This window comes from Lissotriton vulgaris, chromosome 1_1 (genome assembly GCF_964263255.1).
Source record: "Lissotriton vulgaris chromosome 1_1, aLisVul1.2, whole genome shotgun sequence".
Lineage (NCBI taxonomy): Eukaryota > Metazoa > Chordata > Amphibia > Caudata > Salamandridae > Lissotriton > Lissotriton vulgaris.
The window spans coordinates 1059925215-1059943166 of NC_141685.1; the positions used below are offsets into that span (position 1 = coordinate 1059925215).

Consider the following 17952-nt stretch of genomic DNA (forward strand, 5'->3'; position numbering starts at 1 on the left):
GTTGGCTGCTGGCCGGCCCTTTTTGACTGTGTTTTTGCTTGGGTTATCTGCACCAGGTTGACCCAGAGATTAGGCCTTCAGTTTTTCTCTCTTTGCCTGCTTGACAAGCCTTCTGCTGGGTTTTTTCCCGCAGTTCTTTCTGTTATCCTCTGCTGCTGAAGTTCCTTCCTAAGAGGGTTCCCATGCCTTGGGACTTAACATACCCTATGAGGGGTAGTGGTAGCTGTTATATAGCTTGTTCTGTGCTTGGAAGTGGTGGTCGCCTTCGGGCCTCTGCTCTCTCTGGCGTTTAAGTACGTTGCAGTGCAATTCCCTTCTGGGTGGTTTGGAATGTCTTAGGCGGCGCCCCCGGGTATCCTTCTCCGGGGTCGCTGCGCTGTTAGCCTTCTCTGCCCTGCCGTCTGCGGCCTGGCATCATGGCTCTGGTTCCACGTCTTTTTGTGTCATGTGTGCGGACCCCTTCCTGAGGTGTGTCTGGGCCCTTCTTCACCTTCCGGCTCTCTGTCTTGGGGGCTGAGATGGATTTCTGTTCCTCCCTCTTTCAGGCGCACCCTGCCCTGTCTTCCTGGGTGCCTGCGGGCCACTCATTCTGCTTCCGTCTGCTTTATTGCTGTCAGCACTGTTCTGTCAGGTCTATTGACTTCCAGCTGTGGTTGGCTCAGCTGTCCTCTTCGCAGGGTGTGTTCTCGGTGGGGGGACTTGCCTTCTTTCTGCCTCGTCTCCTTGATGTTTCTAGGTGGCTCTTCTTCCACTTCCTTGCCTTGGCCTTGGATGGAGGTTTTGTTGCCTGATATGGGCGTGGGGTGCTTCGGCCTCCTCTTGCCTTGCCCCTGTTTTCTCCGCGGAGTGTGGCCGGGCTTCCTCTTCCTTTCTCCCCCCTCCTTGGGATCGGTGGTGTTCTGACTGTAGGGATCTCCTTACCCGGGGGCAAGGCTCCTCGCCCTGTCCATCGGACTCGTCCTCTGTGGGACCCTCTGTTATGTCCAGCAGTGGCGGCTGGTGACATTTGAAAGTGGTGAGGCGTAACATTGTCGTACTGCACTTTTATAATGCCGACAAATAACTGTCAGACACACAGACGCCTCCTGCCTCCTTCCATCTTGCTCCTGACTCCTGCGTCTCCTCTTGGTTAGTGTACCCCCTTTTTCTGCCTCTTATTTTCCCTCACACTCCTGCCCTTGGAATGCTTGTGCCACCTGCTGCAACAGAGGCAGTGACAGCTCTCTGCCATCCCTTGACCGCCACCTTCCGCTTCCTAGTCAAATGTTCAAGCTTGTACTGTTGTACAGGACATGCGAGGGTGTGAGTGATTGACTTTTAAGAGATAACTGTTGCCACCTGCAGCAGAGAACATCAGAGAGTGCACGCTTCTGTCTGTTGCCAGAACTACCCTTGTAAGACTGTGCAAACTCACCTCACCTCGGGTGGAACATGTACACCATGTTTTTAGATCACTAATCACGATACGTCAAGCATTGTGCTCCAAATCGTTTGTTGTCACTGACTTCTCACCCAAATTTCAGGCCGATGCAACACTTGGGTGCGTGTGCCAGCGGCTGCGGAGGTCCGTCTCCCACCCTCCTCCGATGAATCCTGGGGGTGGGGAGAAATGCTACAACTTTTGAACCCTCTGCCTTCTGGCCATAACCTGCAGCTGATCAAATGATTAGCGGCGAGCACCTAACTTAGAAGCAGACACACTATTGCGGAGATGACGAGGCGCTATACCCCAGAGCTGCCGACTTTGTAATTGAGGAAACAGGTTTCAGTCCTGACATCGGCTCAACATCCTGTGATTGTGAGTAAATCACTTAATCTCTCCGTGTCTTTAAACAAAATCTGACCTTGTGTAATGTAACTGGTGGTGTCGTGTTGACATAAACCCACCAATACCGGTCCATTGGCCGAGTTCGCGCTGTATAAAAAGGAAAATATATCTAAAAATAAATAAATATAAACCCTCGAACCTTATATTTCCATTCCCACTCTCATCCATCCCAGTACTCCCACCAGGGCCTATCACACCTATCACAAACTCAGCACTAGGCAAAACACTCGCTGAGCGCCACTGTGCGGCCAGAATAGCACTGCCCCACACAGATACACATGAGTCTCTGCAAGCAAGCGTGCCAATCTCCTGAGCATTCAACTGTTTCTTCAGCTTTCAATTAAAACACAGTTCACTCACTACGTTTTATGGCAGGAGTGGATGGCTTGGAACTGAGATACAACTAACTGCGCAGGCTACAGCTTTTGATAGAGTTGAATTTTGGGAATTTTGTGGATGATTCAGAAATATATTGAAAGTACACTAAGAATTGCAACCTAGAGACAGATTGGAAGAGCCCTGCCAGTGCCAATGCCACAATAATAGATGAGAGTTAAAGGGCCAATCAGCGTGGAGGGGCCTTCTGTGAATTCTATACACACACCTTAGCAAGTGGACGTGAGGAGGGAAAAGGGAAGTATTTTGAGACCTCGGTGGATATCTGTCTCAATACTGGAATACCAATGTGTACAGTTGATGTGTGACCTTGTGTATGCTGACGTCCGTACATTCTTGTGAATGGAGCAGCTTGGGTACGGCACATATCTGTACTTTGTAGGTGAGGTTGACGTGCATTGAGAGAGCTCAGTGGATGTCTCGGTACGGAAAGACCGCAGTGTGCACACAGGTACAAACAGGTAGCTTTTGAGGGCTCTTTGGATGTTCAGTCCTGGAATCCATGGCGTGTGGTCACTGGTCGGTTCTGTCAGTACAGAGGTTCATTGTGTGAACCCCGGGATGTTTCAGTGGCTGGCTATCAGTTTGTATGGAGGATCAGTGCACATGTGCTTTATGAAACCTCTTTGATTGTCTCAGTTGTGGGATGTTTGTTGAAGCTCTGTGGTGGATATCTCAGAGCTGGAGGACCGACTGAGGTGTAAAACAGCACAAGATAAATGTGTAATGTGAGATGTGTACGTGCCCCACTAGGGGAGTTTAGAAGCACACGGAGGGTCGAGATATAGTGTATTACAATAGATCTAATAGCAGAAATGATGTAAACGGGTCAATTACACTGTAACATTACTTTGTGGGTACCCTTGCTTTGTTCTCTTTTATTGGATGTAACGACCCAATTGACCAGCTGAAAGGGCAGCGAAAGGACAATATAATATTTATTTACCATCAGACTCCGGAGGAGGCGAGCTGGGAGCACACAACGACGACGAAGGTCAGGACAACTGGTGGTCATGCGTCCTGTCTTCGTGACTCTCCACAGACTCTGCACTTTCACTTTCTTTACTTGAGTTGTTGTTGTGTTCTGGCCGGGTTTCACCACGCGCGGTGACGTCCCCGACAGCATAGAAAATGGCCAATCACCTCGACATGGCTGGATAGCCATATGGTGATTGGCCATACAGTGCAGCCCCTCAGCAGAGCAGCCAACACCAACGCGCGGACACATCCTGTTGCAGCAGCCAATCCTGGCGCAGCGTTAAAGCAACACTGCGCCAGGATTGGGCTACGAGCATGATACCATCTGCCCATTTATGAGACCGGAGGCCCGGGTCCCTACCTGATTGTGCCCTGTGTCTGGAAAGGGGGGGAGGGAAGGTCTACTGTGCGCATGCGCGGGCCAGTTGAAGTTTTTACTACTCCTGGATCCCACATGCGCATTACTGATTTACTGTCTCAGCTATTCTCACTCTGCCTGTGCGTGCACTGCCTGTCACTCTCTCTGCTGCAGCCCCGCCCCCCGGCCACGGCCCACTTCCTACGATGCCCGATTGTGTCAGGCTTGTCCCGGGGCTGGTAGCGCACAGTGCGCTCGGATTTATTTTTTCATCAGCTGAGCTGACAGCTGCAGACAGCACAGATCAGAAGGATACCCTTGGCTATCAATGCAAGTGCGGTCGTCCATGGCTAGTGGGGCAACGCCCCAACGCCCCCAATGGACGGACCGCCACTGATGTCCAGGCTGGTGGGGCCCTCTCGCAGACCCTCCTTCCCCATGGGTATGGCTAGGGAATCTATTCTACGTTAAGGAATCTGCTGCTAGTAGTCTCTATCAGATGAAAAATGTACTTACCTTCTGTAACATTGTATCTGGTAGAGATGATTCTAGTGGCAGATTCCTTCATGACCCGACCTTCCTACCCGTTCTGCGAGGGCCTTTAGCTTGGTCTTCAGCACTCGCCTGCCTCTGGGTGCTTGTATTCTGCGAGTGCCCTCTTTCACTCCTCCCTGGCGGGATGCTGGTTTGATGGGTTTGCATTCATTCCTTTCTTTTTGGTTCTTGATTGGTAGGTTCATGGGTACTCCTGCATCTCTCCACCCTGGTGTTTCCAGTGTGGGGCCTTCTCATACTTCCCCTTTTTCCTTGCTTGGAGTTTCTGACTCATGTGCAGTCCTCTGAGTTGGGGTCTCTTGGCTGGGCCTCAGCCATAGCTCCTTTCAGGGGACGTGACTCTCCTTGATGGTGTTGTCTGGGGTAAATGGTCATTCCTCTTCTGTTCTGGACTCTTTGTCCTTCGCTGTTAATGGACTGTGATTGCAGGCTTCTTTCATCTGCTGCACAGTTTTTCATATGTTTCTCCGTCTCCAGGGAGAATGTTGTAATTGCTTGCAGGGTTGCTTTGCAGTGGCTGTGCTCTGCTCTTCCCTTCTATGACTCTCAGTGCCACAGTGCCTGGCACTTCCCCGAAGGGGCTGTTCCCCTCCATTTGTTTCTTTCCCTTCTGTTTATCTGCTGTTTCGCACACTGTCCCCATATTCTCACAGTTTTTGTTTGTGATGGCTCCGCGTTGTGGCGCAGAAAAGTTCTTCGAAGAAAACTGATGTTGGAGCGCCAGGGTGGGGCTTATGTGACCTCGCTGACGTCACACCCACGGACGACGCCAGGGAGGAGTCACGCGGTACCGCCCCCTGGCGTGCAGAGATGCTGGGAAAAGAAAAGTGTTCCGGATCCAGTCTCAGGCCTGGGGATAATTCTACATTAAGGAATCTGCGGCTAGAACCGTCTCTACCAGATATTTCGTTACTGAAGGTAAGTAACTTGTACTTTTGCTCCTTCGCCACAGAAAGTTTCGGTGGGGGGTGGAGAGTCGGAATGTGAAAACGAGGGGGGTGGAGTGATGAGTGTGCATTCGCAAAGTGGCCAAGACAAAAGTGTGACATTTATATTCCTGTTTCTTTCACAGATTGTCCACCGAATGACCCAGAACTTTCTTAAGGAAGGATATATGGAGAAGACGGGACCAAAGGTAAAGGCTTTGGGTAGTCCAGGAGACAAAAGCAGGCATGTGGGGGAGTGATGGAGGATGTGTGTTATTGATTGGAGAAGCCCACGCCTGAATGGATATTCAGATGGAACACTAATTTATTTCCTACAACAGGAGTGGGCGATCCCATGCTAAGGCAGAGTCCCATTGGTGGATGGTGGAACTAAGTGTTTGAAAGAGGGACATCCAAGGATTGAATGAACTTGTAGATGCAACCCCGCTCCCCTCTCAGACACACTGCAGAGCCCCACAAAAGTGCTCTTTGTCCAAGGCAGAGTACCTTTGGTGGAGCAGAGAACCTAAGAGTGAAGAGGGTCAGAGGTGAATGAACATCCAGTCTACATTCCCTTCTCCAAGCAGGGCAGATCCTGGTTTGTGGAGCTGTATATTGCGAGTGGAAAGGCTCCTGGCTTGCCATGGACACTGCATTCCCCTAAAACCCCAGTAGAGAGGCGTCCGCTGCAGGTGCTAGGGTGTTTGAAAGTGGAAAGGCTCAGGGCTGATTGACCGTCCAGAGGAGAAGAAGGTGCTCCCCACAGGGCGGTGCTCTAGAGGGTAAACAGTCATAATATTGATTCCAAAATAAGTAAAAATATAGAATGGACAAAATATCGAATGGACACAATATAGTGGTTAAAAATATCGAATTTAAGGTAAGTAATATCGATTTTCAAAATATAGAAGTCAAAATATCGAAGTATGCAATATAGGCATTAAATATATCGATTTTTTTAATCATATCAATTTTTTTTAAGTGTTTTGTATGTTAGTATATGTGTGAAAAGTGTATATTAATTTTTGTAATGTATGTTTAATGCATTTTAAGTAATGAATTTTATGTTATTTAATTTTTGCGTAATTTAATTCTGTAGCGGGTTGTGGGTTTATAGGGGAATAGGGTGGGAAGTAATTTAATTGTAATTAATTAAATAGTTTTATTTATTTATTGGTATCAATTTTGAATTTATTGTTATTTTTTAATTGGTAATTAATTTTTATTAATTGTAATTAATTTGTATTAATTGATTAATTGTTAATTATGTTAATTTTCTAAATTTATTTTCTGTAGCGGGTTGTGGGTTTATAGGGGAATAGGGTGGGAAGTAATTTAATTGTAATTAAGTAAATAATTTTTTTCATTTATTGGTATTGATTTTAAATTTATTGTTAATTACATTTTAATTGGTAATTAATTTCTATTAATTGGCAATTATTTTTTATTATTTGGTAATTATTTTGTATTAATTAAATATTTGATAATTATGATCATTGTATTAATGTATTTTCTGTAGTGGGATGTGGGTTTATAGGGGAATAGGGTGGGAAGTAATGTAATTGTAATTAATTACATATTAAAAATACTTTTTGTGTTTTGATAATTAATTTACTGTTAATTTTTAATTGGTATTAATTTTATTATTAATTAGTTTGTGTTATTGAAAATTAATTAGTTGTTAAATAATTATGAATAGGTTATTAATTTTTAATAACTAATATGCTGTTGTATTTCTAATTAATTATTACATAATATTAAATTGGTTATTAATTTCAATTAATGTTTTATTGGTATTGATATTTAATTTATTTTTAATAATATATTATATCATTAATTCCCCTACTGTTAAACTCACTGGAGTGGGAATAGTAATTTTCACCCTCCCGCTATCCAACGCTTTCCCTACTGTTGCACTCTCTGGAGTGGGAATAGTATTTTTTACCCCTACGCTATTCAACGCTTTCCCTACTGTTGCACTCTCTGGAGTGGGAATAGTAATTTTTACCCCTACGCTATCCAAAGCTTTCCCTACTGTTGCACTATCTGGAGTGGGAATAGTAATTTTCACACTCCCGCTATCCAACGCTTTCCCTACTGTTGCACTCTCTAGAGTGGGAATAGTAATTTTTACCCCTACGCTATCCAACGCTATTCCTACTGTTGTACTCTCTGGAGTGGAAATAGTCATTTTTACCCTTCCAATATCCAACGCTTTCCTTACTGTTGCACTCTCTGGAGTGGGAATAGTAATTCTTACCCCTACGCTATCCAACGCTTTCCCTACTGTTGCACGCTATGGAGTTGGAATAGTAATTTTTACCCTCCCGCTATCCAACGCTTTCCCTACTGTTGCACTCTCTGGAGTGGGAATAGTAATTTTTACCCTTATGCTATCCAACGCTTTCCCTACTGCTGCACTCTCTGGAGTGGGAATAGTAATTTTTACCCCTACGCTTTCCCTACTGTTGCACTCTCTGGAGTGGGACTAGTATTTTTTACCCCTACGCTATCCAACGCTTTCCCTACTGTTGCACTCACTGGAGTGGGAATAGTATTTTTTACCCTCCCGCTATCCAACGCTTTCCCTACTGTTGCACTCTCTGGAGTGGGAATAGTAATTTTTACCCTTACTCTATCCAACGCTTTCTCTACTGTTGCACTCACTGGAGTGGGAATAGTATTTTTTACCCCTACGCTATCCAACGCTTTCCCTACTGTTGCACTCTCTGGAGTAGGAATAGTAATTTTTACCCCTACGCTATCCAACGCTTTCCCTACTGTTGCAATCTGGAGTGGGAATAGTATTTTTTACCCTTACGCTATCCAACGCTTTCCCTACTGTTGCACTCACTGGAGTGGTAATATTAAATGTTACCCTCCTGCTATCCTACGGTAAAATATTGTACATTTTTTATTAATAACTTAAATTAATTATATCTTAATTTTAAGGTTATTTGAGTATTTTTAAGTATGTTTTAGTTAATTATATTTATTATTTCATTAATTTTAAATTACTTTTAAGACATTTTAAAAAATTCGATATTTTGACTGACTATATTTTTTACAGACTATATTTTGGATTCGATATTTTTGTACTTACCTGTTTGTAGATAGGAATTCGATATTTTGGCATTCTATATTTTGGTGACTATATTTTGGTAAGTCTATATTTTGTCATTCTATATTATGTCAGTGATCCGCTCTAGAGTTATCACTGAGACCACTGAATATTCATGTCCTGTTTCTCCTTCTTTCCTGCAGCAAACAGAAGGGTTTAGAAAACGGTGGTTCACCTTAGATCACCGACGTCTGATGTACTTCAAGAACCCCATGGTAAGAAAAGCCTTTAAATCTATGGTCCATTTTCAAACAGAGAGAGAGTGCATGTGTGACCCACACTAGGTGGACTGTGTGTACCTTTGAGCGAATGTATCAAAAAAGTTAAAATATTTACTCTGGCATCAATTTCCTTTGACCAAGGTACATCTTGAATTAAACTAGTAATACATGCTTCATAAAAGTTAATAGCCAGTCATCACATATGTGTTGTGTGGGTATGAATGAAAAATGCCTGCTGCGAACCAGCTTAACAGGTTGTCTAATGTACTGCAAGCCAGTCATATAACACAAAATGATGCAGCCTTCTTCTAAATGTGGTGAGGGGACCCTCAGACTCCCATATCTTAAAGAAATGCATAGGTCTTAAGCTGAATGGAAGACCCATGAGCAGGGGTGGCTCTGTGGGCCTATGTTATAGCCCTACTGCAAGCCTCTCATAGTGTTCATGAGGGCCCATGAATCAACCGAGCCCTGACTGCTGTATTTGTCACCCTAAGCAGTCTGGAGAAAAGTGACTTCATTGTTAAGGATGTTCCAACGACATTGCTTTGCACCCAGTACCTGGTCCGAACGATAACTTGTTTGGATCAGGCAATCAGAAGAAAATGATGCCATAGACCTGCATAAAATGTGGGGCTAGCCGCCGAACAATTACATAAACCAGATGACGTGAGATAAACTGAGGACCATGAATGTCAGAGAGCAGAAGGCAAACTGAAAATCTGGTCTCTGGTCCAGTGCTTGTGCCTTTCCTAATATCTTGGCTTTGCACCACAATCTCGAAACTCCTTAAGATGATGAGCTAAACTGCAGAAGTTTGTCTTTGAATGAATTTTGTACTCATTTTGCACTGTATATTCTTCCAGGTGTATGTATTGAAAATAAAGCATTGGTTGTCTTAGGGCCTGATTTCTGGTTGACGGTAGGTACTCCGGTCATCCGGGTGGCGGAGGGCATTTCGCCTGCCGTCCTGATGGACTTCTGTCCCTCATATTTAAAGATGACTGCCGGCCCAGTGGTCATCTCTGTACCTTGAAGGGAGGTGCCCTTCAATGTACCAAAAATGAAATAGATGTTTATCATCAGTTTTGATGGCCGTTCACCACATTTTTTCTATGTTTTTGTTTTTCAGCAATAAACTCATAAAGTGGAAGTTTGTTACTGAAAAACAAAACATAATGCCCGCCACACCCTGGAAGAAAACTCCCAGGGTGTACGAGTCATTATTTTTTTTTCTGGTTCTCAGCGCCAGGTTTTTCCTGACAGTGATTGACAGAAACAAAACCATATTACATTATCCACTTTAATTAGGGCAGGCAGTGCAGTGTCCTTCCTCCAATGGCCCTACTCTGACGGGCCCGTGCAGGAAGTTTTCAGAGGGTACGTCAACAGAAAACGTAGCTTCCGCCCTTCTCTAATTGAGGCTGGTGGACCTAGGGTTTGGTGGAAAGGGTATTCCATCGAAAACTCTAAAATAGGTGCTCCTAAGATTTCCTGGTCTGTGTGTGAGTAGTTCATCAAGTCCAGGTTTTTGCTTTGCATGCTGGGACTTGTCCTATTTATCTTCTTATATAATCAGAAATGAAAGTCCCAAAATACAATACTGGAGTAAATGAGCTATTCACACACGGAACCGGGAAACATTAGAGCTCTGTGTATTGTTGGGTGTTAAGCAGAACCTGTGAACCCATGGTCCAGTCACTGTTTTTCTATTGCAGTAAGAGAGGGCCCTGCGTCGTATGTATTTGAAAAAGAGGGACCACTTACCTCTAGTACCAGTGCTGTTGGTTATGAAGACTCCTTTAACTCGTGTTTAGAAGGATCGGAACAAGGTCTTATTTTTCCCACGTGGCTCATAGATGTCTTCACCTGTTTTTCACAGGATGCCTTTGCGAAGGGTGAGGTGTTTTTGGGGAGCACATCGCATGGATATAATGTGAAGAAAGGCCTGCCTGAGGGGACTCAGGGCAACTTCACCTGGCGCCATGGCATTACCATCTTTACTCCTGAGCGCAACTACCTCCTGACGTGTGAGACTGACAAGGAACAGCAGAGCTGGGTGCAGGCCCTCAGCGAAGTCCTGGGCAAGCCCATGACACCTCAGGACTGCGCAGGTGAGGTGCACCCCAGAACACAGGTCTGAGCAGGTGAAATAAACTTCAACACACCGGTGTGCGTGGGTGAGGTACACTCCAAAACACTGGACTTCATGGTGAGATACTCCCCAAAACAACTTGGGACAGAGCATGTGAGTTACATCCAGGTACACCACAGGTCTGTGCAGGTGAGATGCTGTGTAAAACAAATCACAGGACTGCACAGGTGAAATAAACCCTGGAACACCAGACTATGCCAGAGGGATATACCCCAAAACATATGACTGTTGGTGAGTTAGAGCATTAAAACCACAGAATTGGAGCGTGGGTTACATCCCAATAGGCCACAGGACTGTGCAGGTAAGATGTACCCCAAAACTCCACAGGGCTGCACCTTTGAGGTACACCCCAAAACATAGTAATCTGCAGGAGTGCTGCACCGCCAAATGAACATGACTGTGCCATTTAGGGGTCCACCAAAATACCAAAGGACTGTGCAGGTTAGGTACACTTTTTAAAGTATCTAAGGATTGCACAGGCGAGGCACGCTATTAAACATTATAGGACAGCTCAGATAGGGTGCACTCAAAAACACATAGGGCTGCCATTAGTTCGGTGTGATAGAGACGGCCAGGCAGTCCATATGGCCTCATGAGCATGGCAGAGATGCTGTTGAATGGATAAAAGGGCATAAATGGAAATTGGTGACATAAGCCCAAGTCATTTACCATTTTCTTAGTTATTTATATTTAAATCTGGGATAGTGCCAACTGCTAAATAAATATACCCATGAAGGAGGAAGGAAGTGGAGGAGCAATCAAGGCTGGCAACCTGAACAGAAACTACTCAAACCTACTCCCACTAGGTTAAAGGAAGCCAAACTTTTGATCAGGGTTTGATACCCCAAACCCCTCTCAAGTGCTCTAAGGCACTCAAAGGCAGGCAAGCCGAAGCTGGGTCGGGATTTAGATCCCAGCCGAACTGGCACACTACACATGGGAGGGTGAGAGACAAAGCGCTTTGTGGGTTGCCGCCTGACAACGCGGTAGCAAATAGGCCTGTCTCACGTTACCCTGCTGGCCTCATTCCTCCTTGCGAGCACAATACTTTTCTTGGATTCCAGAGACCCTTATTCTTTTTAGCTTACATCAGAAAGCATCCTCCTGACCTTCTAGAATTTCCTCCCAGAAAAACTTCTACTTTCATGTTCAGTAGTGAAAAACATTCAGGGTAAAAAAGAGACAGTGACCCTCATTATAAGTGGCCCTGCTAATTGCAATATGTGCCTTCACTGCAGTTACGGCACATATTGCAAATATGAGTTTTAGGTTAAATATCGCAAGATCAAACCTGTTTATATTTATTGAAGGGCTAATGCTCGGTAATGGCTGGAAGATGCGGATTTTGGTGCTCTAAGCACCACAATTTACATGTTATTCCCCAAAAAAGTAGTCCTTGGAGGGTATTCATCGCGCCAGTTAAAATTCGGACTAAAAAAAAAAAAAAAAAAACTTTTGTGATTTATACACGTCTAGAACAATACAGTACATTGGAATCATAGCAATATTTGCATATCTCAAATAATTGTGAGTAAGTGATGTACATTCAATTAAATAATACAATCCTGTAGAGGGATAAATTGTTCACAACTAAGATCTATGCGGTAATATGCGTAGTACTGTATCCGGACACAACAGGCAATTCTTAGGAAAGGAAATCGTAACATGGTAACTTTCAACTTTCTTGTAAACAAAATTGCCTTTGGGTTGTTTAAAGCATACTTTCATAGATACACACCCCTATCATGCATTTCCACAAACACCAACAACAATCGTAACAGGAGCCAAAAAGCCAATATAAAAATCTTTATTCAAATGGAACATTGATTGAAGTTCAAAAGTTAAAAATACATTATAGGCCATGCATCAAATATCAAAACAATATATTAAAACCATATATTAAAAACAATCCTCATAAATAGGAAAATGGGAAATGCAATTCATCACAAAAGATTCAAATAAAGTAAGCACACCAAGTACATGAATCATAAAATGTGATAGGCTTTATTGTTGTTTTATCAATACGAACCCCTTCGCATTGGTGCTAAACACAAGTAGTTACACGTTTCGGTGGTATATTGTAGTCCAACCACCTTCTTCAGGCTTAAAAAATACACAATATGATGTCTCCCAAAACTTTCATCAACATTGATGATGAGATAATAAAACAGAGGAGTCTCCTTCCAAACAACGTATCTTCTTTCTCTGGATACCTCAGTCCTCCATAAATTAAAAACGAGGAAGGCTCTTGCTGTTAACCTTTGATAAATCCCACAGGTGTTCAGCCACTACTAATTCTGGCTCAGGATGAAGGTGAGTTTAAAACATTTCCAATCCCTGTCACAAGGCTTCTTTAATAGTCACTAGTCCTTATAGCAAAACCAATAACCGGGACTCAGAACTCTCCTGGCCCGAATCAGACATTGTTTGTTTCAAAGATGTAGTGATGTATATTCAATGAAATAATACAATCCTGTAGAGGAATAAATTGTTCACAACTGAGATCTATGCGGAAATTTGCGTAGTACTGTATCCGGACAGAACAGGCAATTCTTAGGAAAGGAAATCCTAACATGGTAACTTGCAGCTTTCCCCACCTCTCTTCCCCCCCCCCCCCCGGGTCACAGAAAGAAAACCTCCTCTTCAAATCATGAAACACAGGTCAGCTTACATGTCTTAACAGACGTTTCTACACTGTTCTCAGATTGAGAGTGCTCTGCGACTGCGTCTCCCCGTCTGATCTGTCACTGTCAATGTGTAGTTCCCCTGACGTTTGTGAAGTGGGGCCCTCTCCCATGGGGATCTCCATGCTCTTGGTATAACCGCCCCTTGCATATTCTTCTAGATTTTCATTTCTGTGAACACGCCTCATTTGAATTAGCTGTGATGTCGCCCATTCCTGGAAATCCCTGGCCCAGTTTTCCTCTGTGGGGGGCACCAGACCCATCCAGCTAATTGCAATCCTTCTTTTGGCCAACACTTGTCCCAACTGGAGGAACCTACGTGTAAGCTTTTTCCCTTTGGGCCTAGGGAGAACACCCAACACCACCTCCTTAATGGATTGGGGTAGCGCCCACCCTGTCACCTATTGTAAGTGCTCCAGTATCAATCCCCAAAAGCGGCTTAACTGAGGACAATCCCATATCATATGCAAGAACCGGGCCTCATTATAATCATATTTGGGACAATTAGCTGGGCGGTCCGCATATATTTTGTGGAGTACACTTGGAGTCAAATAAGTTTGATGGACACTATTGAATTGGATTAGTTTAAAACTGGTATTATAACTAATTTGTTAAAGTCTGACTTGGCACAGTTTATCAAGTACAATAAATATCACACCATTTACTAGGTCTCCCATAATGAGGACCAATTTGGTGGAAGGAGACTTGCCCTACATCTATTATTTCAGCTAGGACAGCGTCATGGCACTAACTTGGTAGTTCTCAATTTGTTTATTCATAGCCCAGCTCATCTGATGCTTAGTATAGATTTTGTACTGGAAGGCTACTATGCTAAACATACTTTAAAACGTTTCCCCCATTGTATGTATGTTGCAGTGGCGGCTGGAGCAGGTAAGCGCGGTGAGGCGGGGGAGTCAACAGATGACGGAATAGGACTTAAATATTTATTTCCCCTGTTGTGTCTTCTGACGACTTCGCTCCCGATCCCCTCATTGCGCTTACCTGCACCGGCCGCCACTGGTATGCTGTACAGTGCAGCACACATGCAATGTGTGAAACATTACAGGAAATGACATCATTTCTCTTTGTTAACACCTGCCTCGAGAAGGCATTATTTTTTGGCTCAAAGCTCTGTGTATCACGTGTAGTAGATAAGCTGCGTGCCAAAACACATATTTGTAGCGTGTACCCCCTTGATGCATAGTAATGCAAAATAGTCTAAGGTGCTATTTGTGTCACTTCTGGGGCTTCTAGCACACAACAAATTATTGATAAATCTGCGTTCTCCTCCATGTTCATATACTCATAATTAATCTCCTACAGACATAAGGCTTCCTGTGCGCGACACAAATATACATTGTTTCCTTAGTACCTATATACATATCTTTTACTTTCTTTCCTTTTCCTACAGCTGAGGCCTACTTCCGGCATCGATCCTGAGACATACGTGGAGGGGTGAAGGCCCCTCCTTCATCTATGACCTGATCTCTCTCGGACTTCATGACGTGGCGCGAGGATTTAGAAACTCTAATATTTAAGATGTACTTTGTTTTATTTTATTATCATGAAAAATAAAAGGAGGGTTAGTTTAAATGGTGGAATATTTTGTTGATGTCTGTATTCCCTTGACAACCTGTACTTCAATGCCTCTTTCAAACTGTCACTGTTGTACCATGAAAGTTCACTGGGTGTCACTACTGTGCGAGTGTCTGTCTGCACCTTCAAGGGCATCGGCCAGCGCCATGTTGTGTTTGGCACGTGCAGTTCCCTGCTAGACCACAGTCATGATCCTCCTCCTTTCAAGGTCTCTTACAACACCACACGAAAAGTGGCCAAAGAGTATCAAAATTGCACCCTTATGATAATGTCAGCAAAGAAACCAAGTACTGAATGGCCCCTCCCCCATGCTCCACAAATAAACGGCAGGGTCAGTGCACTGCACACACTGTCCTAGAGTGTAAATAATGCTTGTCCCAGACGTCTACATTTCAGCCCAAACAATTTCCAAGAGGGCCTAGTAGGTTTCATTCAGCACTGTAGGGAATGCGCTCTCGTTTACCGGTGACAAAGCACAAGCTGCCACATTCCTCACTATCCAGGATGGGCACAAATTAAATCTGTCAGTGAGTTATAGTTCCCTCTCGGAGGACGTCACACACACAGTACATGAGGAGGATGCGTACACTACCCCCCTCCAGACTCACTCGCCAGGGTGCGGTCCGGCCAAACTCTTCTTGTGTACTCTCACCTCTCTGCTAAATGTTGATTCAGTCTGCTTGATGTATGGAAAGAAACATTGCATTGCCGGGGTACAAGGGGTGGGTGCGTCACACAGTGAGCTTACAGATCGGTGCAAGAACACCAGCAGGATTTTAACCTGCAGCAGACACTTCAACCTGCAGCAGACACTCTAGGCTTCGGAGAGAGAAGTAGAGAAGTGATCTTCACCTTCAGAGAGAGCCTCCTCTTTTCGGTAGCAGGATCACTGAAAACATCCCACACCGGCGCAAGACATTGAAGTGTTTACTGGCCCTCGTCAGAAGAATAAGGGACTTTCAACTGCTGGACCTGGAAACAAAATGTCCGCCACAGGCGAGGAAAGGAGGCAGTTCAACAGATCTGCAGACCCTGAAGGAAATTATGAGGTTTTGGTGACTTCTGTTCTGAGCTCCCTCCTGTTGGCCATGTTGTTGGTGGGTGTAGTCGGCAATGCCTACACGCTAGTGGTGGCGGCCCTGTCAGGGCGGGCAGGTGGATCGCTGAGCATCTATGTAGTGAACCTTGCAGCAGCGGATCTACTCTATCTGTGCACCATCCCCTTCATTGTCAGCACCTACCTGGCTCAGGACTGGTTCTTCGGTGATGCTGGCTGCCGCTTGCTGCTCAGCCTGGACCTGCTCACCATGCATTCTAGCATCTACACCCTCACTGTCATGAGCTTTGAACGCCATCAGGCGGTGGTGCGGCCACTCAGCACCAGGTTCTCCCGAGGTGACCGTCGGCTCAACATCCTGATGGTCTGGTTGGCTTCCTTACTGCTCACCTTGCCTATGATGGTGATGGTACGTGTGCGAGAAACAGAGGGACCACTGCACAAGAAAATCTGCTCACCCACCTGGACTCCAGATGGGTTCAAAATATATCTGACTGTGCTGTTCACCACCAGCATCCTGGCGCCTGGTCTGACCATCGCCATCCTCTATGCTGGCTTGGCCAGGGCGTACTGGAAGTCAGGGGTTAACGTCTTGCCTGGAGAACGTTGGGCACTGCGGCAGAAGGTGCTCTACCGCCTCTTTACCATTATCTTGGCCTTCTGGGCCTGCTTTGTGCCCTTCTGGGCCTGGCAGCTGGCCAAGCTCTATTCCCCACGGCCATTGAAACTCTCCATCTCTGCCCAGGTCTACCTCAATTTTGGAGTCACCTGCCTGACCTACGCCAACAGCTGCATCAACCCCCTACTCTACACACTACTTACTAGGAACTACCATGACTACCTGGCCAGTCGTGGCGGGAGCTCTGCCACCTGTACCACAGCGGAGCCCACCGCTGCCTGCGGGATGGGAAGCCTGGAGAGCCAGTGGGAGCTGGAGTGCGCTGAAGCTGAGAGGCTGCCAGAACTGCTTACCACAGACTGAATGTCACAATGACGCGGTGTGTCAATGAACCCCTCGGCCAGATGGAGGATGATCACAGACAGAGATTTGCGTAAAAGACAGTTTGTGACACATCTGTCCTTTGAGGATACATATGGGGGAATTTTCTATTGAACTAAAGATTGTTTTTAAAGAAAATAGTTCCTATAATTTCTGTGAAATTTCTTGAAAGTTCAGCACGGAGGGAAGACCTGCGTCAAATTACTATTCCATCACCTGACCGCATTATACATAGCTTTTATTAAACACATTATGAAATTGAATTTATTTGTTAAATGGAGACATCAAAAAGCTCTCATCAATAGATAGATCAAAGGAGGGAGCATATTTGGTTCTGAAGGAAATCACATCAGGGATAAAGGCGAAGTGCATGGATGGCCACTTCGGGGCACAAAAACAAGATCCAGGCCAGATTTGTAGGGTATCCACTTGGGATAAATGTACTTACAATGCATCTCAATGGGAATTATTTACATAGTCGGTGGTTATAATGGAACCTGAACCTTGCGGATCAATGAATGACAGCCGATGCACAGGGGACACAGCAATGTCAGTTCTGAAAAGATGGGGCACACGTAACTCTTCACACTCCTACGGACTGTCACAAACCCCTCAAGGGGACATGTTGAGCACATGTGCCGGATGTGCTAAATGCATCCCTCTTCCTCCAGAGGCCCATAAAACTACTTTTCAAGTGTAAACATAGCAAATTCTGGGAAATTCCCATTACAAAGGTAGAGCATTACAATTTCACAAAACGGATTGTAGATCACTGGATTTGGCATATGTTGTGACGTACTGTTCTAAAATTAATGTACTTTTTTTTAACAAGAATTGTTTTTTAATAAGTGATCTATCTACAGTAATTTGTTTTACAGTTTGACAAAAAGAATGAGTGTACACACATCTCTATCTAATATATATATATATATATATATATATATATATATATATATATATATATATATATATACATACATGTATATATATTGAGAAATATATATGCATATATATATAAATACACATATATATATATATAAGCGCATATATATCACTGGAGTGAAAATGGATGCATAC

At 44.5% G+C, this 17952-nt stretch overlaps 2 protein-coding genes across 2 annotated transcripts in view; both read left to right on the top strand.

Moving 5' to 3' along the window:
- The window catches only part of LOC147748541 (arf-GAP with dual PH domain-containing protein 1-like), a 130087-nt gene extending 115272 nt beyond the window's left edge, over positions 1 to 14815 (top strand). Inside the window, exons 8-11 of the mRNA XM_086962982.1 lie at positions 5188 to 5250; positions 8306 to 8377; positions 10266 to 10497; positions 14634 to 14815. Of these exons, the coding sequence (XP_086819108.1) occupies positions 5188 to 5250; positions 8306 to 8377; positions 10266 to 10497; positions 14634 to 14662 (396 nt within the window). The 3' untranslated portion in view covers positions 14663 to 14815. The remainder of the gene's footprint in view (positions 1 to 5187; positions 5251 to 8305; positions 8378 to 10265; positions 10498 to 14633) is intronic.
- Positions 14816 to 15665: 850 nt separating this feature from the next.
- Positions 15666 to 16997, top strand: LOC147748542 (urotensin-2 receptor-like). The gene has a single exon (XM_086962991.1). It carries the CDS (start codon positions 15802 to 15804, stop codon positions 16855 to 16857), a length of 1056 nt encoding a protein of 351 aa, XP_086819117.1. The 5' UTR covers positions 15666 to 15801; the 3' UTR covers positions 16858 to 16997.
- Positions 16998 to 17952: the final 955 nt, after the last annotated feature.

Excerpts from the sequence above, each read along its gene's own strand:
- LOC147748542 (XM_086962991.1), top strand. The coding sequence starts at position 15,802 with ATGTCCGCCACAGGCGAGGAAAGGAGGCAGTTCAACAGATCTGCAGAC.